The 27,278-nt window shown below is 58.0% G+C and overlaps 1 protein-coding gene across 4 annotated transcripts in view; it reads right to left on the bottom strand.

Annotated features, from left to right (window-relative positions):
- VPS16 (VPS16 core subunit of CORVET and HOPS complexes) overlaps positions 1-26,855 on the bottom strand; it is a 30,388-nt gene extending 3,533 nt beyond the window's left edge. The window contains exons 1-22 of one of the 4 annotated variants that reach the window (XM_050944895.1): positions 26,705-26,854; positions 22,966-23,054; positions 18,441-18,538; positions 17,046-17,174; positions 15,671-15,815; positions 15,479-15,594; positions 15,067-15,189; positions 13,976-14,031; positions 12,779-12,868; positions 11,701-11,795; positions 10,279-10,355; positions 8,342-8,473; positions 8,135-8,262; positions 7,204-7,239; positions 5,331-5,439; positions 5,105-5,239; positions 4,697-4,805; positions 4,022-4,119; positions 3,667-3,774; positions 2,137-2,214; positions 1,570-1,739; positions 434-530 (exon numbers count right to left, since the gene is read on the bottom strand). In XM_050944895.1, coding sequence (XP_050800852.1) covers positions 434-530; positions 1,570-1,739; positions 2,137-2,214; positions 3,667-3,774; positions 4,022-4,119; positions 4,697-4,805; positions 5,105-5,239; positions 5,331-5,439; positions 7,204-7,239; positions 8,135-8,262; positions 8,342-8,473; positions 10,279-10,355; positions 11,701-11,795; positions 12,779-12,868; positions 13,976-14,031; positions 15,067-15,189; positions 15,479-15,594; positions 15,671-15,815; positions 17,046-17,174; positions 18,441-18,538; positions 22,966-23,054; positions 26,705-26,757 — 2,271 coding nt within the window. In that variant the 5' untranslated portion in view covers positions 26,758-26,854. Of the gene's footprint in view, positions 1-433; positions 531-1,569; positions 1,772-2,136; positions 2,215-3,666; positions 3,775-4,021; positions 4,120-4,696; positions 4,806-5,104; positions 5,240-5,330; positions 5,440-7,203; positions 7,240-8,134; positions 8,263-8,341; positions 8,474-10,278; positions 10,356-11,700; positions 11,796-12,778; positions 12,869-13,975; positions 14,032-15,066; positions 15,190-15,478; positions 15,595-15,670; positions 15,816-17,045; positions 17,175-18,440; positions 18,539-22,965; positions 23,055-26,704 lie in introns of those variants that run through there. The other 3 variants (XM_050944894.1, XM_050944896.1, XM_050944897.1) reach the window with 3 other exon arrangements.
- Between the last annotated feature and the right edge of the window lie 423 nt (positions 26,856-27,278).

Here is a 27,278-nt window from a genome sequence, read left to right as displayed (position 1 = left end):
GCTTGCTGCCACCAACCTCGTTCATCTCAACCCTCGAGCCGCCACCCGCTACACCTGCCTGTGCCCTTGGCTTTGGGGGTGGTTCTTTAGTGCCCGAGTGCCTGGAACCTCACACTCCGCCCCTTGGGCTGGTGGAATTCTACTGGGAGCTGGAGAAGAGGTGAGCTTCCAGGGTCCCACACTGGGACAACCTGAGACCCCATCAGGGATCTGCCAGTGCTGCGTCTGAGCTGGCCAGAGGGGGCTGCGTCCCTAGGCCCACGTTCCCTGCCAGCAGTCTGAGTTCAGCACTCAGCTCCCCCTTCCCGGCCAGGGGAAACCAAAGGTCTGGTGCCCTTTCTGTGGGACCCATACCAAAGGCAGACAGCTGGGAGCAAGCCGGGGCAGGATGCTCCCAGCCAGGGGGTCTCTTATGGTGAGGAGAATCTCTTACCAGGTAGCCAATGGGCGACTTCTTACTCTTGGAAAACTTCTCCATCTCCTCCCAGTCCTCCCGCTCGGCCAGGGCGCTGATCTTCAGCCACCAGAACCTGGGGAGCACACACCTCGCGGCTGTTACTGTGGCTATCAGATCAACTAGTTTAACACTCCCCCCCCGCCCCAACGCCCAGCCCCTGAGGACTGCTGGGTCCAATTCCCAAGGGGCTGGCAGTACATCAATCACCAGCCCAGCCCCATATCCACCCAAAGCAAACCCCACCCTGCCTTGCCAGCAATGCTGGGCAGTGCCACACCCAACACTGACGTTCAGGAGTGAGGGGAGAAAGGCCCCAACAACAGAGGGTGACAATGGGACAGGCAGCCTAGGGCTCTGCATGCATCCAGCCTGCCATCTCATCTAGATGGCTCTGCGCCCTACGCAAACAGGTGCCTGTCATATGTGACCAATGGGGTTTAATTGTTTCCCTGTACCCGCCCCCTTTCTGCAGCCGCCTGTCATCTTCCACTTTGGTTGGAAGCCCGGAGGGGCTGTCTTGTTGTTCTGTGTTTGTGCAGTGCCCCGGGCACTGTGGCAATACAGATAAACAACAACAGGTCCAATTGCCCGTCCGTCCCCTCCCGCACCCCTCACCCCGCCCCCCCCCCCCCCCCCACACACACACACTGGTATTTACTCCCTGGGGCTGGTCAGGGCACCAAGGGCTGCAGGGGCCAGAGGACGGAGAAGTGCTGCTCCCCAAGCCGGGTGTGAGAGCAGCAGCGGAAGCCCATCACATGTACATGCTCTCCCACAGCTGCTGTCCGCACCGCAGGGATGGTGATAACCAAAGGCCACCAGTCTCCAGGGCTGACAACCCAGCACCCTGGCCTAGCCCTGGTTCCTGCCCCAGCCTCTGACCAAGAGCCTTGTGGATATGAGCGGCGTGTACTTGGAACGGCTCATCTGGTGGCAAAAGGCCTCCTGGGAGCAGCGTCTGCCCACCCGCCCCGCGCCCCCCGCACTGACCTCTTGTCAGGGATTGGGAAGTCGCGGTACAGCTGTTCCGCCCCGCGCCCCCCGCACTGACCTCTTGTCAGGGATTGGGAAGTCGCGGTACAGCTGTTCCGCCCCGCGCCCCCCGCACTGACCTCTTGTCAGGGATTCGGAAGTCGCGGTATAGCTGTTCCGCCCGCTTGTGGTTGCCATCCAGGATGAGGCTGTAGACGGTGTCGTGCAGGGAGTAATCTACGTAGGGTTTGTCCAGCTCGTCCTGCAAGCGGCGCTGCATCCGCAGCAGTTTGATCTGATCCTCTGTGGCCTGTGAAGCAGACACCAGGACTGGGCTCTCCCCTGGGGCATCCATCTCCACGAGCAAGGCTACCCCGCCCGTGGCGTTCCCCACCCCAGGGCGTCCCCGGAGACATGAAGGCTCGGGCTGTCTGGAAGAGGGCTGTGCTTTACGCAGCTCAGCACCAAGGGAAGTTCCTCCCGCTGTCCTATTCCAGGGCCCCCTCAGCCCCATGGGCTGTCAGGAGCAGAGCACGCTCCTTCCACAGCTCCTGCTGCCCGGGTCCCCACCTGGCAGCGCTGAGCACTGCTCCCAGCCGGGCTCCAAGCCCCTAACTACAGCAGGAAGGCCCTCTGCAGGCAGGCCCGGCCGGAGGCAGCACCAGCTGGCCCCTGCTGGCTCATCCAGAGCCCCCAGCCATGCTCACCTTGGCAGCAAACTCGTTCTTGGCCTTGTAGTATTCGTCCACTGCGTTCTGCAGCGCCCCTACGCGCCCCTCGATCCGCTGGAAGGGACACAGCAACCGCCGGGCTAGTCACAGCCTCCCCCACACACTAGGTGGGGCAGCCACGCGAGTCAGCCAGCGCTTCTGGGCGCATGTGCCTGTGGGTCAGGACTTGGGACAAACGGATGAGGGAAGGTCCCATCCCTGCAGGACTCGCCCACAAGACAGGAACGGGGGCAGCTGGCTACCCAGGAACGGTTCCAACTAGCGATGGCCGATGGGTGGGAGCTGTAGCCTGGGCTCTGGGACCTGGGCTCCTCCTGCTATGCATTCAATGACCAGGAAGCTCCTTATTGTCCAGTATCCGTGGGCAGCTAATTCTCCCTCCCCCTAGGAGGCTGAACAGACCTGTGGGGTGGGCGGGCAGTTACACCCACCCCACATGCACTTCACCAGGCTCAAAGCAGCAGGCAGAGATCACTGCAGAGGCACGAGGCAGCCCGACAGAACCCCAGTCCCAAGGGATTCACCCACCCAGCCCAGTTCTCTCCCCAAGTGCCCCCGTCTTTGCCCAGCCTGCACCAAGGGAAGAGGGGGCCAGGCTGCTCCCGTGCACCCCTCCCCAGGGAACGGAGGCCTTCCCAGGGAACGGAGAGGAGGGACCTGCTCCCTGTGCAGGGAACCCACAGGCCAAGCACTCGGGCTCTGTGCCAGGCAGGGCACACCCGTGCCCAGCTGTGCCTGCCCTAAAGGGCTGGGGCCAGCCAGGCTGAGCCTGTCCAGCCTCGGGGGAAGGACAACCCCACATCGCACATCAGGAGCCACCCAACCCCCGGCATGGCGCCCCAAGGCTGGGGATTTAAGGAGAAAGCACTTTCCAATCTTCCCACAATCCTTCTGTTTCCTCATGTGAGTAGCCTTCTCCCCCCTCTCCCCGGACCCACACTGCAGGGAGGGCAGCGTCCCCTTAGTGTCAGGCCCCAAGACCCCTCCCCACCCCATACCACAGGGAGGGCAGCGCCCCCTTAGTGTCAGGCCCCAAGACCCCTCCCCACCCCATACCACAGGGAGGGCAGCGCCCCCTTAGTGTCAGGCCCCAAGTCCCCCCACACCACAAGGAGGCCAGCGCCCCCTTAGTGTCGGGCCCCGAGTCCGTCCGTCCCCCGTACCACAGGGAGGCCAGCACCCACTTAGTGTCAGGCCTCAAGTCCCCCCCATACCACAGGGAGGCCAGCGTCCCTTAGTGTTGGGCCCCGAGTCCCCTGCCCCATACTACAGTGAGGCCAGCGTCCCCTTGGTGTCAGGCCCTGAGTCCCCTGCCCCGTACCACAGGGAGGCCAGCACCACAGAGGCATCTCCCGTCTCAGCACATCTTTATCCCTCTGCACCAGATTATCTGGCCCTCCTCAGAGGCTGGTAACCCCCGTCTCAGATGGGTGAATCCTCCAGCCAAGGGTCTGGCAGCCCCCTCCCTCCACCCTGCAAGGCCCCATCAGCTCCGAGGAGACCTACCTTCTCACTGGAGTAGCTGGAGTGGACGTGGAAGTTCCCGAGCTCCTGGTGATCGTCATCCTGGTTGTACAGATCCTTGAGTGTCTCCAGCTCCTGGTGCTTGCAGAACTGGGACATGATACACAAGGTTACAGCTGACACCCCCACCCCCATGAGAGTCGACGGGCTTGTTACAGAGACACAGTCACAGGAAGCCCCCCTCGCTCAGCCCCCTGGCCCAGCATGGCACCGGTCACCTCTCACACCACCAGTGGGGGGTGACAGCGGGCAGCACAGCCCTGAAGTGCCCTGGCAGCTTAACATGCCCATGAGCCCCACTCGCTTACGGGCACAGAGGGGGTGGCCGGCCTCTCACCTGGCGGTAGAGACTCAGAGCCACTGGCTGCTTCTGCAGAGTCATGAAGAAAGTGCCACGATTCAGTTCGTTCTTCAGGTGCAACACGACAGTGTAAACTGGGCAGAGACAGCGCGTTAGAAGGGCTACGGGTGCAGAGAGACCTTCCCCCCCCCACCCCCCTGCTCCCAGTGGCCAGGGCACTGAGCAACATACAGCAATCAGGGGAGGTCCAGCCAGCCAGCTCTCAGTGGGGTCCAGAATGGGGGTGCAAAAGGCTTGGTGGGAGGGCTTGCTGAATTCAGAGAGGTTGGGGGGACAGGGGAGAAGCTTCCCCACCGCCCAGAGGCTGGCAGGCACCATCACTTGGCAGCTCGTAGAGCTCAGCCTGGCCCTGAGCTGGTCTAGGGGGAGCCTGCCTCCCGCCAGCAGGGATTCCTCGGGGCAGGGCAGGTCATGGGGGGAGGGCGCAGCTCTGGCCCATTCAGTTCTTGGCCACAGGAGGCCCTGATCCTGCTGGTTTGGGGTGCACATGGGTTCGAGACCCAATCTCATTCCCCAGAGACTGCTGGAGCCAGCCCAGAATGGCTCAGACACCAGAGACCTGGGCCTGTTGAGAGCCAGGGCCTGGAGTGGAAAGGCTCCAGCATATCCTGGCCGCTGGAGCCCCTGGGAGCCTTCCCCGCACAGCCGTACCTAGGTCTGTGTCTCCGCTCTCAATGGCTTTGTTCAGGGCCAGCTGGCTCTTTTTCATCTTCAGCAGCAGCGGGACCTGCTCCCCGGACCTGGGTTCGTACTCCAGCAACTGCCCCCAAGAGAGAAGCTCCTTCACTGCACAGGCCTCCGACATCAGCATGAAGCCAGAGCCCCGGCTCCATGTGCTGGGTAGGGGTGCTGGGCAGGCGGGCTCCGTTTCTTCAGCAGGGCCGTTCCCTGGACAAGCTAGCACTGCTGGGAGAGGTACCCGTGTGCTGCTCTAGCACTGCGAGCAGAGTTAAACGGGCACAGTGGGCCAGGGGGTATCACCAACCACCCTGCCAAATGCCATGTGCTTCGGATCCCTGTCAGTGCCCCCCAGTCTCCCCACCCCCACCCCCCACACACCTTAATGGCCAGCTCCGTCCGGCCACAGTCATATGCCCGGGCAGCGATCTCCGAGTACGAAATGCCAGGGGTGTCTCCCAGCTTCTGATTGATGGCGTGTGCAACCTCCTCATCAGACTTGTCCTTCTGTTGCACCTGGAGGGGCGGGAGGGGAGGTCTGGGCCCAGCTCTTGGCACCCAAGGGGAGTGCTCCAAGAACTGCCCCTGCTCTGGCTTCCCCGCCTACCTTATAGCAGGCCCAGTGAGCCAGAATCCTGCTGACGCCCTGGAACTCCGACAGACGCAGGTACTCGCAGATTTTGATGGCGAGGGGGTACAGCCTCCGCAGAACTAACCTGAGACACGGGCAAAGGGAACATCAACCACCCCTGGACGAGAACACCAGCAGCTCTGCAAGCACATCCGGGAACCCAGCCAGCTCCCCAGAGCCCTCGGAGCTCCTCAGAACGGCCCTTCCCCGCCATGCCCCTGTGACAAACTGGGAATGTTCTTAATGTTTTCTCTGAATACTGTGTTGGTGCCTCAGTGTCCCCATGGCAGTTCTTAAGTATCTGGCAGAGCAAAGGGCCAGTGCACCTAAATGCCTGACACTCTGTCTCCTAGCAACTGATGGCCTGGGCCCCCCCTCTGCAAAGGTGCCAACTGAAGGTGTTGGAGACAAAGAGATCAGGTGACCTCCTGGCCCGGGAAAGGAGCTGAGCAGAGAAGAGGGCTGGAGGGGGTGGTTAGTCTGGAGCTGGCTGGGGACGAGGAGTGAAGTGCAGACGTGGGGGTCTGGTTCACTGCCCCCCAGAATGGACCCGGCCGAGGGGTCTGGTTCGCTGTATCTACAAGCTCTGTTTTAGCCCCTGTTCCTGTCATCGAATAAACCTCTGTTTTACTGGTTGGCTGAGAGTCACATCTGACTGCGAAGTGGGGGTGCAGGACCTTGTGGCTTCCCCAGGACCCCGCCTGGGCGGGCTCGCTGTGGGAAGCGCACGGAGGGGCAGAGGATGCTGAATGCTCCATGGAAAGACCCAGGAGGTGAAGCCGTGTGAGCTTCTTGCCCTGAACAAGTCTGCTCCAAGGGAGAGGAGGCTCCCCAAAGTCCTGACTGGCTCTGTGGGGAGCTGTTCCAGAGCATCGCCTGGGGACTCCGTGACAGCCCCATCCCCCTCTGCTAGGCATAGGCCAGGGCAGCACATAAAGGGCCATGATGGGGGTGACACTAGTTCCCACTTCCCCGCAGTGGACAGGGAGAAATATTTAGGGCCGTGCCCCTGCAAGAGGGCCCAGCTGTAACGCTCGGGGTGAAAAGTCCCTGGCAGCTGACCTGGCGAGGCGGGTAAGAGAGCACTCGCTGCCAGGGAGAAGGGCAGCAGCCCAGGGGAGCGAACGGGACGGGGGTAAATGCAGTGAGGAAGCCCAGGGAATGGGGGTCGAACGCCAACAGAAACCTGGGGCGGCTTGTGGGTTTAATTGTATTTATTGTTAAGCAGCTGTTAGTGATGCACAGGGCCCACCCCTGAACAGAGCAGGCGGGGTCATACAGCCGACCCTGCAGGGACCAGCCAGAGACATCTCCCATGGCGCCCAACAGGGAGTCGGGGGGGGCTTCCACCTGCACATGCCTGGCCCAGAGCCAGGCCGGCCGGGCGCTCAGTCGCCTCCACCCAGTGACTGTTCGATGGCCTCTGTGGAACAAGGCCAGTTCCTTCCTGGTGGGCAAGTGACTGTAGCAGGATGCCATGACACCTGGCCCCGTGGTCCCAGCTACTGCAGGGACAGGGCTGGAACGAGCCAGGGTGACTGAAGCAAGGTCCAGCCCTAAGAGGGGGCTGCCTGCCGGGCACCACACCGGCAGAGGTTGGTGCGTGTCGTGGAGGTTTGTCGAGAGACCCCTGGCTGCTGGACGCTGCAGACAGCAACGCTCCCCACACTTCTATGAGACGGTGCAGAGAGGATGGATGGGGACAGGGAGGGGGCTGAGTAACCAGGCAGGGCCAGTCCGAGCCGAATGTCAGGGGCTCCTGATGCAGTAACACAAGTGACCGTGGCCCTGGCCAGAGGGGATATTTGGGATGCAATGGTCCCATGCGCAGCCAGGAGGGGGCAGTTACCTGTCCAGCAGGACTTCAATGGTGAGCTGTTTGTACCTACAGCAGCTGTTAAGGAGCAGCAGGGTGAAGGAACGGCGGGGGCTGAGCTGTGCTGGCAAGTTCCAGCTCCCACCACGAGGAACAATCCTAGAATATCTGGTTGGAAGGGACCTCAGGAGGTCACCTAGTCCAACTCCCTGCTCAAAGCAGGGCCAATCCCCAACTAAATCCCCAAATGGTCGCCTCAAGGATTGAACTCACAACCCTGGGTTTAGCAGGCCAATGCTCAAACCACTGAGCTAGCCAATCCCATGACCTGAGCAGTCATGGCATCTCTCCCCTCGGCTTGCAAGTTCTTCTCACAGTGCAAGGCCAGAAGGGACCCCCAGATCCCCTAGTCTGACCTCCTGCACAGCATAGGCCACCCCCTCACTCCCCCGATAGCTGGGACTAGGCCAAGGTCTCACCACCCACAGGAGACTGGACAGAGAACAGGAGGGACCGAGGGACACCAGTGCCCAAAGCTGAGGAGGTGAGACATGCCCAGATGCTCCTGGCAAGTGACCCGTGGCCCAGCTGCAGTGCAAGGTGACACCCCCCCAGTGTCTCTGCCAACCTGAGCTCCCCGACTGGCACCTGGCGATCAGTTAGACCCTGAGCACATGAGCAGGAATCAGCCAGCCACGCCCCCATGTTTCCTTATCTAAGGGAGGCTCCTCACCCCATTTCACACAGGGAACAGGTGACCTGCCCGGGCTCACATGGCCAGTCAGTGGAATGAAACCCAGGAGTCCTGATTCCCAGGGCCAAACTCATCTGTGGTGTAACTGCCGATTTCAGTGAAGTTACACTGGGGTGGGGCCTTTGGGCCCCTGTCCCTGCACTAGCTCCAGACACCAGCGGATCCAGCGTGATCCACCTGCAGTGCCACCCCTCGGCCAGCAGAGGATACTGGGCGAAGGTCAGGGGGATGCCGATCTGGTAGTCCCGGATGGCATTCAGCACACGCAGGTCCCGGCACGTCCACACAAAGCTCTCCGGGGGGAACTTGTCGAGGAAGCACTTCCCGAACGAGGCGGCCTGTGGACAGAGATGTGCCGGCGCTCAGGGAGGGAATGGGTGCCGAGACGCCCCCCACCCCAGATCCTCCCCCACTTACCCGGAGCAGAGACTTCTGGGTTTCCGGCTCATGCTCGTAGCCAGCTGCCTCGATGCACTGCCGCACCGCCTCCGCGAGCAGATTCTGGTCCTTGATCTCCCGCAGGTACTCGTCCGCCTTCTGGCTCTGTTTCTGGGAGGGGATGAGAGAACCTTTCGGTCAGGCCAGGGACGTCCTGAGCTCCAGGACCCGTCTCTGCCTCAGCAACCTTCGCCCAGAGGGGAGAAGAGCCATGACCAGCGTGGGTTTGCAGAGCAGCCAGCGTGGCTGGAACCCACCAGGTTCTGCTGGGCTCTTGTCACTGGCACGGCCTCTGCCTCCAGACTGTTTGCAGAGCAGGTTGTTAGAGCCAGAGCGACCACTGACGAGGGGACAGGCCCCACCCGGGGCTCAAAGCACCGTCGCTAAGGGGTCTCCTGTTCCCTCCCGGCCCCAGCAACACGCAGTAAACCCAGACCATGCTCTGGGGGGTCAGGCACTGGGTGCAGGGTGGAGGCAGCCCCTTTTCTCTGGGATCTTTCAGGGCCAAGGGGGCAGACACAGGGATTCCCCGCTGGGGACGCTGCCTGGTTGGGAAGAGCTGAGCGTGGGACCTGAGCCTGAGCAGAACTCAGGAGCCCCGGTGCTTCCCATGTACCCAGCACGGTGGAGTCAGGTTGGGAATCCACCTCCCCGTGCAGCTCAAGGTGTCAGGTTACAAAGAAAAGGGGGGCGGGGGCTGGGTTTTCAGCACCCCCAAGGGCCCATGTTGAACCGAGTGGAGGCTGTTCCAATGTGTCACCCAGCCTCCCTCAAGCCGGTGCCTCACACTGCCATCACGAGGCCGTCTCGGAGCCACCTACTCCAGAGCAAGGGCTGGGCCCCTCTGCCCCGCACTGGTTAAGAAGTGGCTCAGGCACATCACCAGGCATTGCTGGGGGGCGGAGAGCGAGATTTGTGCCAACAGCTTGCTCTGAAATCCCATTCAGGGCACAAAGCTGGCTCCCTCGAGCTCTGAATTCCACACTCGGAGGCCTTCCCTCGAGAACACCCTGAACGCGAACCACCTCGGTGTCTCCACGGATGGGGCCGCAGGGACTGCAGAGCAAGCCCGGCCCCCGCATCTCGGAGCAGGGCAGGAGCAGAAGGAGTGAGGGTGGAGCAAGGAGCATGAGACATGCGGCTCCGTCTCTGCGCAGCCCCTTCACAGAGGTCAGCTGTAGGCCCCTTGGCTTAATAGCTAAGAAAAGGCCAACCCCCAATGAGCTTTCCGCATCACTTGCAATAAGAGGTGTAACCGTTTGTGAGAGTGGAAAGGTTAGTTGCTCGGTATAATATCCTGTTTATCATAACCCCCAATACACTGACCCCAGTAGCATGGGACATCCGGAGAGTGCCACATGCTTGGAAATTTGCAACATGTAACAGACAAAAGGGAACATGTGCAACTGCCACGTGTGTACGAAAGGCAGCCATGGCTATCGATAAAAATGCAGTGCTGAGTTACTGGGCGAACCAGGCAGGCCTGGGCTCAGCCAGCCATCGGCACAGGGACTGGGTACTGTATTTCCATTCTTCGTATGCGCTGTTCTTGAGTAACAAAGGCAACTTTATTAATAAAGGCAATCAAGCTTCACTGCTCCTGTCTTCCTATTTTATTGTTACTGGCTAAGATCAAACCACTAATGATCTATAGATTTAGCTGTACCCGAGAGATCCCTAAGAGAAGGGCCCACACTGTCTGGAGCCAGACGCCCCTCTGGCTTGGCCATTGGTCCCTGCAAGTTACTGGGCTATGGAGGGGCTGGGATAGCTCTGGATGGGGTTTCCGTGGGACCCATCGGCTGCTGTGACCCTCCCTGACCCCTCCGTTGAATCACTGGCTGTCCCTTTGCCCCTGCTGATTTCAAAGAGGAAGGCTGGGACGAGAGACTTCTGCGATGGCATCCTGCGCTTACCTCATACTCTCTCTGTGCTTCCAGCAGGAGAGCCCCAGGCGCCATGGAAGCGATTTTAAAGATCTCCTCGCTGGCCTCTGAAACAAGGATGAAACATCCTCAGACGCTGCCCCAGACCAGGGGTGAGCCACCCGCCATTGGGTAAGCCCACCCCCACATGCACCTTCTTCCACAGACCTTTCCACACACACGCAGCTCTAAAGGGGAACGTGGGTGCCAACAGCCCCATTTCACAGATAGGGAAACTGAGGCACAGACCAGGGAAGTGACTTGGCCAAGGCTACCCCGCAAGTCCATGGCAGAGCTGGGACCCAGACCCTGGTGTGCTGACTTCCAGCCCAGGCTCTTCTCCACTGCAGCTGCTGCAGTGAGCTGGGAAAGAGGCAATTCCCTCGCCCTGCTGTGTTCCACAGGCCGCGATCGTTGGGAAGGGAGAGCCCCGTGGGGAGCTCAGCGGAGATACAGAGCTCCCCAAATCCCCTAGCACAGGGAAGTGAGGAGTGGGCCTGGCTTCTGGCCTTGGCTTCACACCACCAGAGAGGAAACAAGGGCTCTCCTAGGGGCACTGCAGGTTAGCATGACCTGTCTGACAGGTGCCATCTGGGTCTCAGACCAACCTCCAGGAGAAATTTCCCGCATGGCCAAGCCACCAGGACACCTAGCTACAGCTGCTCAGGAGAGGAAGAAGGTGCTGCTGAGCCAGGCAGGGCTTCAGCCGCAACTTCTGCTGCTCAGGAGCCCAGGGCACCAGCAGCAGAGGGAGAAGGGCTCAAGCTTGAAAGAGCTGGGGTGCTGCGGGTCAGGAGTGAGGGGCATGGCCAGGGCTCGGTGTGGAATGTGCACCAGGTCTGGAATGGCTGGGGGGGGGGGGGGGGGGGGGCGGGGGACGGACAACTGAGGGGCATGGGCAGGGCTGTGTAGGGAAGGGGCACCAGGCCTGGAATGGGGGGGGGGGGGGGGAGGGTGGGACTGAGAGGCATGGGCAGGGCTGGGTGGGGAAGGGGCGCCAGGCCTGGAATGGGGAATTGGGGGGTTGGGACTGAGAGGTATGGGCAGGGCTGGGTGGCGAAGGGGCACCAGGCCTAGAATTGGGGGGTGGGACTGAGGGGCATGGGCAGGGCCGTACAGAAGCCCAAGACTGGAGTAGCCAGGAACCGGGGTTGCTGCACATATGCGGGGGGGGGGGGGGGGGGGGAGGAGGAAGGGAGTTTTTCGACATTCTACCCCAGGTTATCAGCTCCCTTGCCTCCAGGGCCAGCACTGGCTGCCGGCTGCTAAGGACGACAAGGCCATGCAATCTGGCATCCAACAGAGCCTGTGTCGTTCAGGCTGCCTCCCCCTCCCTCCCTGGACCTCAATCAGGTTTGGAAATTCGGAAATCCGTGTCCAACAACAACCAAATCCCCACCCCCGCAGGCTCACCAGGGATTTCGTGCAGGAACTCGTGTGTGGTACAAGAGAAGATCCTCACCCCGTCCAGCTCCGGCACCAGGTAGGAATCCTCGTCCAGAACAAACCTACGCTCTCCACTAAGGATCCACAGCTGTGCAACACATCTCCAGGAGCCCCTCCCAGCTAGGTGATCCCGCTGAGCCAGCCCTGTCACAAGGCTGGGGTGCTAGCCCTGCTCGGGAGAGGGGCAAAGCAGGGCCCAGTGGAGAGACCGAGTCTCTCCAGAGTGATAATTGCTAATGCGAACATGCTGGGACAGGAGATCAAGCTGCTGCTCATAGGACTCAGCTGATCTCCACCTACTAGGGATCAGGAGGAGACTTTCATGGGGGCCTGATTACACCCCACCCCCCATTGGCTACGGCAGGATTTATACCTTCCTCTGGGATAGCTGGTGGGGCCGCATCAGGCCCCGGGGCTGAGCCCATCCGGCAGCTCTTACGTTCTGACAAGCCCCAGTCGGTGGCAGAGGCAGGCACAAATCCAGGTCTCCTGGCTCGCAATCCTACGCTCTAACCGCCCAAGTGCTACTCCCCGGGGGTCCCTCGAGTCACGTCTCTGACTCGAACAAGCACTGCAGTTCAGAAATGACTAAGCATTAGAAAAGGTTCAGAGAAGGGCAACTAAAATGATTAGGGGTTTGGAATGGGTCCCATATGAGGAGAGAAAAGATGGTGAGAAAGGAGCCTCTGCCATCACACCCAGCTAGGCTGACCAGGGATCAAGAGGATATAATGCCATCTAGCAGCTTTGAGGAGATAAATGCTGCACCAGAGCGGGGCCTATGCTGGGCAAGGCAAGAGGCTAGATGTAGGGGTAGGAGGAATGGAAGTAACAGGATGATCAGGCTCCTGATGGCAGGGGAGCAGCACCAGAGGGAAATGGCAAAGCACTGAAAACATAACAGAGGCAACCGTCCCACAGTGGCCTCCGGGGAAACGGGCTGAGGCCCCAAAGTGCTTCTCAATCATCAGATCCCAGCCCCCCCCCAAGCACTTCCTGCCTCGACACCCCAGGATCTGCCCTGCTGCCCCGCTCCAAAGGATACTGAATACACTCCTTGGAGTTCCCAGCCACCAGGAGCCGACGATCCCACGCCACCACCACTGCCCGCTGCTTGCTCCGGGGACGCGTGCACCTGTCGCAATGAGAAGTCTGTTCTGTTAGGACACAATGGAGTGAGGCTGTGCCCAGCGTCACAGCCTCTCAGCCAAACTCCCTGGCCTGCTGCAGCCCACTCCCGCCGCTCCGCAGACATTCCCAAACCGCCCTGCCAGCCAGCCTCCCTCTCTCGGCCAAACTCCCCAGCCTGCTGCAGCCCGGTCCTGCCGCTCCGTGGATATTCCCAAACCTCCTCACCAGCCAGCCTCCCTCCGCACAGCCCCTCAGCCAAACTCCCCAGCCTGCTGCAGCCCAGTCCTGCCGCTCCGTGGATATTCCTAAACCTCCTCACCAGCCAGCCTCCCTCTGCACAGCCCTTCTCTGCCAAACTCCCTGGCCTGCTGCAGCCCACTCTTGCCGCTCCGCAGACCTTCCCAAACCGCCCTGCCAGCCAGCCTCCCTCTCTCGGCCAAACTCCCCAGCCTGCTGCAGCCCGGTCCTGCCGCTCCGTGGATATTCCTAAACCTCCTCACCAGCCAGCCTCCCTCTGCACAGCCCTTCTCTGCCAAACTCCCTGGCCTGCTGCAGCCCACTCTCGCCGCTTCGCAGACCTTCCCAAACCGCCCTGCCAGCCAGTCTCCCTCTTTCAGCCAAACTCCCCGGCCTCCTGCAGCCCGTTCCTGCCACTCCGCAGACGTTCCCAAACCGCCCTGCCAGCCTCCCTCCGGACAGCCCCTCTTGGCTAAATTCCCCAGCCTGCTGCAGCCCACTCCCACCACTCTGAAGACCTTCCCAAACCTCCCCACCAGCCAGCCTCCCTCCACACAGCCCCTCAGCCAAACTCCCCAGCCTGCTGCAGCCTGCTCCCGCCACTCCGCAGACGTTCCCAAACCTCCCCGCCAGCCAACCAGCCTCCGTACAGTCCCTCAGCCAAACTCCCTGGCCTGCTTGCAGCCTGCTCCCAAACCGCCCCGCCAGCCTCCCAGAGTCACTCTCAGCCCACAGCAGTATCTGCACCATCCTGGAGCCACACAGACACTGGCAAGGTACCTGCTCCAGGCCAGCACCCCAGAGGAGGATGGGGGCCCAGACAGCTCGAGGGGGGAGATGCCACATTCCAGAACAAAACAAGAGCCCCACTTACCAAACCATCTGTCTGGGCGGAGCTCGGAAATCGCAGCTGAATTCACCCAGTTTCTCCTGCAGGGGAAGAGACGTGATTTACAGGGAGATACGGCTGGGGGGTAAGAGGAGTGCAGGCTCTGCTCAGATGGGGACATCGGGATCCTCTGCCAGGGCAGCTGTAGGAACCTCCCTGGCAGCACGTGCCGCTCTGAGCTGGTCACTAGCACCCCGGTGCTGTCTGCGCCCCCAGGAACACCAGCGCCATGTCCACATGGAGATCAGGGTATGGCTCTGCTCCATTTGCCCTGGCCAAGAGGCCAAAGCTAGACAATCCCCAGCCAGCACTGCACCACTGGATATGAGTCAACAGTGTGCCCTTGTTGCCAAGAAGGCTAACTGCATTGTGGACTGTATAAGTAGGGGCATTGGCTGCAGATCGAGGGATGTGATCATTCCCCTCTATTCGACGTTGGTGAGGCCTCATCTGGAGTACTGTGTCCAGTTTTGGGCCCCACACTACAAGAAGGATGTGGAAAAATTGGAAAGAGTCCAGCAGAGGGCAACAAAAATGATTAGGGGGCTGGAGCACATGACATATGAGGAGAGGCTGAGGGAACTGGGATTGTTTAGTCTGCAGAAGAGAAGAGTGAGGGGGGATTTGATAGCTGCTTTCAGCTACCTGAAGGGGGGTTCCAAAGAGGATGGAGCTTGGCTGTTCTCAGTGGTGGCAGATGATAGAACAAGGAGTAATGGTCTCAAGTTGCAGTGGGGATCTAGGTTGGATATTAGGAAACACTATTTCACTAGGAGGGTGGTGAAGCACTGGAATGGGTTACCTAGGGAGGTGGTGGAATCTCCTTCCTTAGAGGTTTTTAAGGCCTGGCTTGACAAAGCTCTGGCTGGGATGATTTAGTTGGGGGTTGGTCCTGCTTTGAGCTGGGGGTTCGACTAGATGCCTCCTGAGGTCCCTTCCAACCCAGATATTCTAGGATTCACTGAGGCTGTCTCAGATCCAGCTGCCTGCACCACAGGCTCCGGGGACTCAGGAGAGCAGACTGCAGCCCTGGCCAGCAGGTGACAGACAGGCAGCGCCCTAGGGGCAGCACTCACCTTCAGGGAGGACGTCCCCATCCAGATAGAGCCCGTGTCGGTGAACAGGGCAAGGTAGCGGTAGTTGAAGGACACTGCCATCTGCACGTAAGCACCAGCGTGGGGGCTGATTCCAGGTGGAGTCTACAATGCAGGGAGAACAAGACAGAGGTGATAAAGGGATAGACCGACACAGCAGCAGCTCAGCAGGGTGCATGCTGGGGGGGATTGGCACTGGACGCACCACTAGTGCTTGTGAAAGGCCAGAGCCCAGAGAGCGATGTTCTCTCTCCAGCCTGCTAGCAGAGGCAGGGCCACCCCAGGGATACAAGGGGAGGGTGCCGCATTGCTGGAGCTGTGCAGGGAGGTACAGGTCTTTGGTCTCCAGGTCTGGATCTGACCCCTCCCACCAGTTTCCCCGTCGCTCACTCACCACCACAGAGCAGGACGTGTTGTCCAGGAGGTACAGGTCCTGGCCAACAGCTAACAAGATGATGGTCACTCTGTCTTGGGACAGGACAGCCCAGCAGGAGGGGAGCTTCTGCAGACCTGCCGGAGGGCAGACACAGGTGGTCAGGCCCTCTGCCCAGGCCCAAAGGAAAGGGCGGGGATGGGGGTAGCGTACCTGGTACCTCTGGCATCCTGCGCAGCTTGAGGTCGTCGATGTTGGTGGTGAGGGAGAAGCGGTGCGCTCCAGTGAGGATGGCCACGCCTGTGCCGTACTCTGTGTGGAAAACCTTCGCTTCCCGCACGTGGTTCTGCAGGACCTCCTGAGCCACGAGACAGAGACAGAGGTATGGCCCAGAGACTGCCACGGAGACTGGGGAAAGCTCAGCGCCAGGGAGACAATGCGATCACCAGCGGGGGGGCCAGAGAACGAGACCCTGAACTATGGACACAGCCAGATGAGGGACTGGGTCAGCCCCTTCTTGCTCTAACACGTGGCTCCGCGTCACAGCCACGCGCAGCACTGCCACTAGCTAGCTCTCACTCCGACCAGCCTGTTAGAGGTGGGTGAGCTGGCGGTACAGGCCTCAGGCCTCTTAGCCGCGGTTGTCAGCTAAGCCCCCGGTACTGCAGGTCACAGTGCCAGAGGCAGGGAGAGCCCAGCGCCCGGGTGAGATCCCGGCACCAGCAGGAACCCTGGTCTCCTGGCACTGGCAGGGCTCCTGAGAAGCACGGCAGAGATGCCATTTACACAATCGCATTTCCAGCTCGTACCATGAGCACAGCTCCATCCTGTCTCCTCAGGAAAGGCTCAGCGGGAGCTCTGCCCAAGGGACACCTGCCATCCCAGCCAACCTGAAATAGCGCACAGCTCACGCCTCAATTCAAAGGATGTTCTGAGATGAGCGGGGCCCTAACCTGCTGACAGCTCCTCCAGGGTCCTCAGGCCAGTTTGCAGCCCTAGTGACAGCTGTGCCCAGCTTCCTGGCCGCCCCCTCTCAGGGCCCAGGCCGTGACTCATGCATGGATCCAGGCCAAAGATGGATTTGGGAGCCTGACCGTCCCCAGCGCAGTCAAAGACTTATAACGTGCCATTTTGATGGCAAGTGGAACACAGTACTCTCCCCTCTGCCCCCGCCAGCGCCTTTCGGGGGTCAAAGCACGGTACACACTGTGACTGAGTCAGCCTCATATCATCCTGTGGGAGGCAGGCTAGGCCCGGGACATCACTCCTCAGCTCCAAAAAGGAGAACGAAGTCCCAAGTGGAACTAATTTATTCCAGGTCATGCAACAATTAATGGCAGATAAAGAAACAACCCAGGAGTCCTGGCTCATGGCTCTATGGTCTAACCGCAAGATTACACAGCCCTTCTCACAGATGGGAATAGAACCCAGGAGTCCTAGGATCCCAGAATCCCCCCCTCCCAGCCCCAACTCCCTTCTAGAGCAGAGAACAGAACCCAGGAGTCCTGATTCTCACTTTCTTGATCCAAATATCAGCCCAGCCTCCCTCCGCTGACACAGCAACCCAGCTCGCACCATCCGCACTCACATTGCCCATGCTGAAGTGTCGCTTGAATTCACAGAAGAGGTTGTAGATGAGGACGGTGCCATCCTCCTGGATGCAGAGCAGGTCCTCGCTGGCAGTCCAACCCAGCTGCACCACCTGGCCACTCTTCCACTGTGGGGAAGGACAGAACCACGCTCTGCACATCAGTCCCGCTGCCAGGAGGGGTCACTTTCATACAGTGACGGAAAACCCCTATAACTACACTGCTGAATTCACATCAGCCAGCACAGCAGAGCTGGAGTCACAAGACACCTCTCTGGGCCTCCAACCCCAGCCATCAGGCCCTTCTCCTTGGCACCTGGCTGTCCTTGGCCTTTCACGACTCCACACTGCCCTGGTTCTCCTCCTTCCACTCCAGCTGATCCCCATCTCCATGGGGTCCCACGGGCCCCCTCCTTTTCTCCCCATATTCCCCCTTATGCAGCTTCAAGTGCGTCCTTCTGCTGCAGACCCACTGATCTGCCCCTCCCTTCCCAGCCTCTCTGCCTCCGCCTCAGTCTGTCTCCTCCAGGAGGTCAACATCCCATGGCCAGGCCCTCTCCACATCACCACTTCTGGTACCACCACCCCACTCGCTTCCCACACCCGGACCCTGGGCACTAGCTCTGGCTCCCCCAGGCTGTAGTATTCATTGTTACAGACGTAGACCGAGCTGAGACTGGGGACCTACCGTGCACATAGTCAGAGACAGCCCCTGACCCAGAGCGTTAAAATCAATATGGACCAGACAGATGGGGGAGTGAGGCACTGAGACGCTAAATGACTAGCCCAAGGTCTCACAGGAAGGCAGTGGCAGAGACATGATCTTGTAAGTCCTAGTCCACCCCGGCTGCAAGCTCCTGGGGGCAGGGCCCGAGCCTGCCTTTAGGTCTGTTCGGTATGGAGTGCATTGTGGGCTTCACTGGAAATAAATAATAGCTACAATTTGGATAATCCACCCTCCTGCTTCAGGACCTCTCCTGACTGCTGCCAGGGTTAGCGGGCTGTCTCCAGCCCCTCCTCCCATACACCACTGTCAGACTGGCATCTGAAGCACCGGACCTTGCCCACTGCTGGAGGCAGGATACCACCACACACGTCACTGCTTCCATTCAGCTTAGGCAGCCCTGTGCTCCAGATTTCCCACCCAGATGCAGGCCAATCAGTTCTAAGCTCCTGAAGACACCTTGGAGACACACACGGGAAGGAACTAAAAGTAAATTACTTGGGGATTGGTCCTGCTCTGAGCAGGGGTTGGACTAGATACCTCCTGACGTCCCTTCCAACCCTGATATTTTATGATTCTATGAACATGGTGGAGCTAAAAGGATATCGCTTGTGTCCAGGTGCTACCAGTAGGACAGGCCCACAAGGAGTTGGCACTAGCTAGGCACTCACCAGAACGCTGGCCAGGGGAACTCCCGAGGACGAGTAGATCTCCAGTAGTGGTCGGGACCCGGGTGACTTCTCTTTCCGGAAGTTATTCTTCAGCAAAGCTGCAAGAGACAATCTGCAGTGAAACACCAACAGGGAATCCAAACCCAAACCACCCTGTTCTCAGGAGACTGTCAAAAGGCCCCACGCTCCCCAGTGGGACAAGGCTCAGCGTCCTCTCCTGCATCGCAGGTGAGCAGCTCACCATTTCCCACACCTAATTTACATAATCCTTCCTTGCCCCTCAGTTCCGCTCAGATTGTGGCCCTAGTCTGGTCAGTTTCCCTTCGGGGTTCTCCCCATTAGATCCTGTGCTGCGGGGTTTGGCTGCAGAGGAAGATGTGAGAAGTCTAGCTGAGACGCACTCTGCACAAAGGCTGGCATAGAATAACCTCTTCCTGACCGAGACTCACTTTAAAGCAGGATTGGGGGGGGGGGGGGGGAACAATGATTTTCTTTTAAAAAAATTTAATGCAGGTTTATTTTTAAAAGTCCAACAGTGACCAATGCAGGTGCCCCAGAGGGAATGAACAGAACAGGGAATCATCCAGTGATCCCCTGTCATCCAGTCCCAGCTTCTGGCAAACAGATGCTATGGACACCGTCCCTATTATTGTTTAATAAATCACGTTTAAATGCAAAATGTGTTTTGATAAACTTTGATACTCTTTTCTTATGTATCAAGCACATTTAAGGTATTTTTACTTACTTAAATAAAAATTAAAATGTTGGTTTTGTGCATTTTAATTGAATTTCCATCCAAATAAAGCTTGAGCCAAATCACAATAAAAAATTAACCATCTAGTAAATAAGAAATGCATCATTCACTATTTTCCATCATCATAAAAAATGTAAAAATTAATATGAAAAAATATAATTGCTTAATTAAATGCATATAGGTATAGTGTACCCTCTTGGTTAGCAACAAAAAGCATGAAGTTTAGGGTAAAGGCTAAACTTGGTTGGAAACCTACATATTTAAATAGCGACCAACCAATGAGAATCAACCTTTATTTAGTGATAAAGAAAAATAACCCCAGGCCCAAAAGCCAGGTCTTGATGCTGCCAAAAATTAAATCAAGACAATAGGCCTCAATCATACTAACATATAGCAAAGTAAGAAAAGTTGATTTTCCACTAACCCTCCTGAGGCTCACTCTCTGATCTCTCTATACACTACTATTATAACACTATTATGCTACTAAAATGCTGCTAAACAATTAAAATGCTGCCTTTAAGAAACTAAACTAACATAAAGTCCCTTGTATAACCCATCCATTAGTACCGGAATAGACTGGCAACTGCTAGGTCACTATAGTTTATTAAGAAGCTTGTGCACGCATAAAAATAACCCCAAGTAACTTGGCCAAAGGAACAAACATGTATTTTTAAACCCAAGTTCCTCAAAATTTTGCTTGGGAACACAGCTGCTGAAACCGCAAGTAGGTGGACACCAGGTGTCAAGATCCTGACAAACAACAACCCGTAAAAAGGGGAAGTTGCAAAGAGCAAGCTTGCAAATTAGCTCATTCTCTATATATTTTTAGTAAATGGTGTCATTGTATTAACCAAATATGGTATCTTCGGATGCATGAGTTCATATGCTAATGTGCGGTTTTTGGCTATATAAACCCAGGTACCACTGCTGTAAGGTAGAGCGACTTTCCCAGTCGTCTCTCCCTGCATATATGCTTGTATTCACTGATTAATCAATAAAGGAGCCTCAGGCTGTCTGATCAACTCAACTCGTAGTGGTCCTTTTCCACGACAATTTGGTGCATTGGCCGGGAACCCACAAGAGGACTTCTCCTGGATCGGAGGACCGCAGGCAGTCCCCTTCCAACCCCCGGGCCCAAATTAAAAGGTAAGAGACCTTTTGAAATCTCTATGGGGTTTGGCAGAGGACTGGTCTGTAGGCTCCGGTCTGGGTAAGTCACAAGCTGGGTTCGAACTTTTAGCCATCAGACAGACCAGATGCCCTTTTTCTAAGGTTTCCGAGATTCTGAGGTTTCAGAGCCTTTCTAGAGGCTCCGCTCCCGAGGTTTCAAAGGTACCGCCGATAACCCACGGACCACGCTCCTTTTGGTCCGGAGAGTCCTGATCCGGGCGTGGATCAGGGGTCCCCTTCCTACCAGGTCTGATGGGGATCCGGGTTTAACGTTTCGTGGTTTCGCCTTGACGACTGTGTCAAGAAAGTGCCTGTGTCTGTGTGTGAGAGGGCCAAGCGGCCAGTGTGAATGCAGCTGTGGGAAGACGCCCCGAGCCTCCTGCGAAGCGAAAGCTCGTGACCGGGAGTGTCTCGAAAGCAAGCCCCACAGCTGAGCTTCTGTGTGTGAAGTGTTTGTATAAAGCTTCCCAGCTGGCAGGCCTTGGTAAGTGGCTAACCTGTTGGGTGCTTGTGTGTTTCCCCGTCCCTTTTCCCTTCCCTTCCACGACCTATGACCCTGTGACCGCTCCTCGAGCACTGTCCTTTCAGGACCGCAGAGTCCCTATTCTGCCCATTGGAGCCATAAGCTCCCTTCCCTTCTCGGAGAGGAGGGAAGCCCCCAGGAAAACCGTACCGCTAAGTCCGTAGCTTCAGAAGCATCGTTGGCTTAAGGCTGGTGCTCTGGGCTGACGACAGGCGTGCGGGGACCGCGGGTTCTCCGGAAGGGAGCCCGTCCCATCCTTTACCTCCTTCCTGTAGGTACCTGCTGTTTCAAGGCAGGTCAGTGAAAGCCTACTCCCATTTCCCCTGCCCAGGGCAGGTAAAGACGCCATCGGTGTTAGAACCGTGGTAATCCTGATCAGCGTTCCCCTGTGTGAGTGGCTTGGGTGAGAGAAGGCTGAAGTAAAAATGGAGTCTGGTTCAAAAGGCACTCCTGCTGCTTATATGTATGTGCACCGTGGCCCGTCGACATGTAAATATTTGCAAAAGTGGAGCTGGTACACTAGAAATGACCCAAAACTGCAATTTCCTGTAGAGGGCAGTTTTGATCTTGACAGGATCGTGCACCTTCGGGGTGCCCTTCTTGCCAATTCTGTGGGACGAGGACAGTTTAATGCTTATTTTGAATGGTGTGATGAATCCCAAGCGAGGGATCTAAAAAGTACCCAAGAAAAGTTAAAAACTCAGTTTACAGCACGGGAAGAATTCAAAAAGGAAGCCCATCTCTCTTTGGTAAACGAGACTTCCCTCAGCCCATCCAAAACGTGCCTGAAACCGACTGCCCCGGAAAAGATTTACCCTTCGCCGTCTTCTAATGAACCAATCGAACTGTTCACAGAAGATCGGCAATGGCTCGATACTCCTAATCCTACTCCTATCCCTCCTCCCTATGGTCTAAGTAATCAGGATGGTTTTCCTTGGGAAAAGTCTCCAACCACAAATTCCACAACCAGTCTTGAAAATGAAGGAACCCTTCAGGGTCCTGCCTCCAGACTATCTTCCCCGGGTCCTAATAGACCGGCCCCTTCCCTGACCCCTTCTAGTGAAGCCTCATCACACTCGACTTTGTCACTAAAGTCGGTGGATGCCCTTGGGGCTATAACAACAACAGGGGAGCTGTTAATAACCAAGTGGCAACTTGAGGCAAGTAAAGAAGGCGTAGAATGGGAAGAAGGGGATATAAATTGGGAAAGGGTGTCTCCAGACTCCTCGCTGCGGCGGTTGTCAAGTACCATCGCCGAAATAATGCAGCTTATAACATCATCAGAATATAAATCCATTCTAGAAAATCCCACTCCCAGCCGTAATCTTGCAACCCTTTACACTCGCAGTAGTGCTTTATTGCGTAAAGCGGCATACATCAAACCACCGCCAGAGACCGTTAATAACGTTTCCCTTCGCCAATTGCCAGGCCAAGGAGGGTTAGTAACGGTACAAGCCCCCTGGTCACCCGGTGATCTTTACAACCTTGTTAAAGGGTTTCCAAAAATCAGGGAAGATCCCGTTAAATTCCAAGAGCAATTAAAAATGATAATTAACTGTTACAACCCCTCATATGCTGCTATACACCAACTGTTATCAGCTATTGTCCCCGAAGGGACCCTCACCCGCCTCTATGCGAAGGCAAATTGGCCGGTTGACCTCGGTCAGATGTCTGAGGCCGATTTTGCCCAAAAAAGAAATAACCTAATTACTGAAGTTCTCAATGTATGCCCAAGAAAAATGGACTGTACAAATGCAAAATATGATTCAAATGAATGATTTAAATCAAGGTTTCCAGCTGGCTGATTTAAACCATGATTACAATCAGTGATTTAAACCCCTTTGATTGAAATCAATGCATCCTGCTTTAAAGCTCTAGCCCAGGAGAGAGAAAGAGACACGTGTGGTCAGGGAGACAAACTGGCACCTCAGGATCCAAATGGACCTGCTGCAAAACTGGGCACCCATCCTGGCCTGGAGCAGAGCTCGCAGCTTTTGGAGAATGAGAACATCCAAAGGTCACACAACCCACACCACAACCCTCTCTCCATTAGGAGAGGTTACTTGTCCCCCCCGTACCAATGGGGCCCCCATAAGGTGCAGCAGCCACCAGGCAATCCCGCAGATCCTCCTTCAGGTTCCATGCCATGCTGTACAATTCAAACTTCCTGCAGCAAAGCAAACAAACGAGAGGAGAAGTTAGGGACCTGAGAGTTATCACTCATTCTTCCTTCTCAGTCAGCTCCAGAGCCTTTCCTTCGGCAAGGCCCAACCCTGCTCCACAGGATGACAGGCCGGGAGGGTAACTAAAAATGGAGGCAGATGGGGGTTCCACAGAGCAGCACCTTGCCTTCAGCGGGTTCACGCAACACTCAGGATTCAAATCGTTACCCTGGTATCCGTTATTTACCAGCTGCTCTGCCAGGGATGGTATTTCCCAGTTGGAACCAGGCCTCTCTGATCTCTTTCCTCTCATCCCAGCAAAGAGTAAACAGCTTCCAGGGCTTGAGTGAGGAGACAGAGGGATCTCAGGAAGCGGCTCTCCAGGCTGCCTCACTGATCTGATGATGCAAGTCTGTTCAGTGGCTGAGAACTCTTCCCTTGGCCCCTTCTAGGCATAACCTGAAACTTCAGTGCCAGGAGACCTCCCTCCTTTTCTGTCTCAGCTGACAACTGTGATTACTGCCTGTCACGGAGTCCCCGGGCGATGCTCTGGAACTGCTCCCCACCAAGCCAGGCAGGACTTTGGGGAGCCTCCTCTCCCTTGGAGCAGACTTGTTCAGGGCAAGAAGCTCACACGGCTTCACCTCCTGGGTCTCTCCTTGGAGCATTCAGCATCCTCCGCCCCTCCGTGCGCTTCCCACAGCAAGCCCGCCCAGGCGGGGTCCTGGGGAAGCCACAGGGTCCTGCACCCCCACTTTGCACTGAGACGTGACTCTCAGCCAGCAACACAGAGGTTTATTCGATGACAGGAACAGGGTCTAAAACAGAGCTTGTAGGTACCGCAAACAGGACCCCTCGGCCGGGTCCATTCTGGGGGGCCGAGAGCCAGACCCCCACATATGCCCTCAGCCAGCTCCAGATTAACAACCCCCTCCAGCCCCTCATCTCTGCTCAGCTCTTTTCCCGGGCCAGGAGGTCACCTGATCTTTGTCTCCAACACCTTCAGTTGGCACCTTCGCAGAGGAGGGGCCCAGGCCATCAGTTGCTAGGAGACAGAGTGCCAGGCATTTAGGCGCACTGGCCCTTTGCTCTGCAGCAATCACACACCCTGATTCCACCACCTCGATATTAAGAACTACCTAGGGGACACTGAGGCACCAACACAGTATTCAGAGCAATATTAAGAACATTCCCAGTTCATCACACTGCTATAATTAAAGTACCTTATTGATCAGCTGCAGACAAACTATCCAAGGAAAATCCAACCTCTGATGTGAAAGGGTTAAGACTCAGTGTTATGATTAAATTCCAGTCTGGGTAACTTCATTCAGCCTCCCTCAATCCCTCTGAAGTTTGAACAAGCTATGGGATTGTGTTCACTCCTGGCTCTGAGCTACTCTGCAGCATTACTCAGGGCTGTTAATCAGCTGTCACGTTCCCTCTCAGAGGCAGCTGCATTTCACTGATGGTAAAATAAGTCCCATGTACATACTGTTATAAAATCCTGTTATAAAATCCTGACTGCAACAGGGGAAGGTTGGAGATTACAAAGACATGGGCCTTAAGTTTTAAAATCTATGGATCTATTATTATTGTAGTCCTCAGAGATTCCCAAGAGACCACCAGAGATCATATTATTTTGACCCCATAAGTGTCTCCCTGAAGCTAAAAGCAAAAAAAAAAAAAATCCTTTTGCAAAGCAAAAACAATTCCGTGTCACTACTTGGAACCACTTAAATCCCACTTTCTGTATTTAATAAAATCACTTTTTACTTTTAATTAACCCAGAGTATGTATTAATACCTGGGGGGGGCCCCACAAACAGCAGTGTCTCTCTCTATCTATTGGGGGGGGAAGAGGTGTTCAGGGATACGCGGCTCCTTTATGCAGCTTTTATTGACCCTGCACTAGTATGAGGGTTGGACACATTTCCTGGCCCTGCTGCCACAGAAGGTGGGTACACCTGGAACCAAATGGCAGGTGTGACTGGAGACAGAGAGAGCTGCACACAAACACACCCAGAGACACTGCTGCCCAGCCTCGCTCCCAGGGGCGCAGGCATTGCCAGATGGACCTGTGGGCCAACCATTCCAGAATCCTGGCTCCACCAGTGACTGGTGCAGAAAAGGGGCAGCACCAGCAACAGCATCTTCGGGGCTCACGGCTCAGCAATGCAGGGTGTTTAGGGAACAACTGAGGGCCATGCTGGGAAGGAGGAAGTGTGGGGTAGGGTGTGGCTGGGGAGGTCTCACAAAGGGCCATTTAGGGTGGAGAGGATAAAATCTATACAGTACTGATCCCATCCCCCTGCCTGGGAGCAGAGGGGGTTGGCGGGCTTGTGTTAAAGGGATGGAGAGTTTTAGGAGAGGAAGCTGGGCTGGGCGAGGGTATGGGGTTTGAGAGGGAAGAGGCACACTGTAGGGAAGGAAGGAAGCACTTTGGGGGTACTTCAGAGGACGGTTGGGGTGGGCAAGGGGATGATGGCTCAAGCTGGGTTTGCAGAGAGACATGGGGCACCCAGGAGGGGAGGGGGCAGGAGAAGGAAGGTGGGGGAGCTAGGGGGCCCCCTAAGACAGAGTGGGGATCTGAGGGTGGAAGCAGAAGCCTGGGACAAGGGGGAGGGCGCTGGGAACAGGAAGGGGAGGCCGGGGGGAGGGGAAGGAGGCAATAGGAAAACCCTAGGGTGATGGGATGCCGAGGGGAACGGTGATGTGGAGCTCAGAGTGCAGCCTGGGACGATGGGGTTCGGGGGCACGGGAGGGGGCACAGAGAAAGGGGCCTGGGGTGGGGGGGCATGGAGGGGGACAGGGGGCAGTGAGGGGTATATGAAGAATTGGCGGGGTTCGGGATGGGACAGAGGAGGGGTCTGGGGGGGTTCGGGGGGCACAGAGGAGGCAGACTGGGGTGGGGGTATGTGAAGCGATAGTAGGTTTCGGGGTGGGGCGGAGGAGGGAGCCTGGGGTGGCGGGGTTCGGGGGGGCACAGAGGAGGGGGCCTGTGGCAATGGTGAGTTCAGGGGCGAGGGGCACGGAAGAGCGGTCTGGGGGGTTCAGGGGGGCACGGAGGAGGGGGTCTGAGGCGGGGGGGTTCGGGGGGCACAGAGGAGGGGGCCTGGAGCAATGGTGAGTTCAGGGGCAGGGGACACGGAAGAGGGCTTCGGAGGGCACGGAGAAGGGGGTCTGGGGCAGGGGAGTTGGGGGCACTGAAGAGGGGGCCTGGGGTGGCACGAAGGAGGGGCCTGGAGCGGGGGTGGCACAGAGGAGGGGGGTCTGGAGGGTTCGGGGGGGCACGGAGAGGGGCCTGGGGCAATGGTGAGTTCAGGGGCGGGGGGCACGGAGGAGGAGATCTGAGGCGGGGGGGTTCGGGGGGGCACAGAGAGGGGGTCTGGGGCGGGGGAGTTGGGGGTGGGGGGTACGGAGGAGGAGGGGGTCTGGGGGGTTCAGGGGGGCACGGAGAGGGGGCGTGGGGCAATGGTGAGTTCAGGGGCGGGGGGCACGGAGGAGGAGGTCTGAGGCGGGGGGGTTCGGGGGGGCACAGAGAGGGGGTCTGGGGGAGTTGGCGGCGGGGGGCACGGAGGAGGAGGGGGGCGGGGGGCTCGGGGGGGCACGGAGGAGGGGGGGGGCGGGCCCGGGCCGCTGCCCGCCGCGGCACTGACCGGTAAAACGCCTCCTCCCCCAGCGGGTCCCAGTTCGCCGTGTAACAGGCCATGGCCCCGCTCCCCGCGCAGCTGGGCCCGGCCGCTCCGCTTTCCGCCCTCAGCGCCCCGCGCCTGAGGCCGCCGCGGCCGCCGCCATCTTGACTGAGGGCAGCGCGCGCGGCCCCGCCCCCCGGGAAGGGGAAGGCGCAGGGGCGTTGGGGGCGGGGCCAAGGTGGGGCGGGGCCATAGGGGCCGAGCCAAGGTCCTGGCAGGGGCAGGGGGCTTGGTGGGGGCTCGGCCGCGGGGGGTGGGGGATTGGGGCTGGGGCTGAGCCAGGGGTCAGGGCAAGGGCTGGGGGGGAGGGGATTGGGGGCAGGGCTGGGCCAGGGGGGGAGGGGATTGGGGGCAGGGCTGCGGGGGAGGGGATTGGGGGCAGGGCTGGGCCAGGTTGGGAGGGGATTGGGGTCAGGGCTGGGGCTGCGGGGGAGGGGATTGGGGGCAGGGCTGGGCCAGGTTGAGAGGGGATTGGGGTCAGGGCTGGGCCAGGTTGGGAGGGGATTGGGGGCAGGGCCGGGGCTGCGGGGGAGGGGAT

This window comes from Gopherus flavomarginatus, chromosome 3 (assembly GCF_025201925.1).
Source record: "Gopherus flavomarginatus isolate rGopFla2 chromosome 3, rGopFla2.mat.asm, whole genome shotgun sequence".
Lineage (NCBI taxonomy): Eukaryota > Metazoa > Chordata > Testudines > Testudinidae > Gopherus > Gopherus flavomarginatus.
The sequence above is the reverse complement of the archived record's forward strand: the minus strand, read 5'-3'. Positions and strand labels throughout refer to the sequence as shown.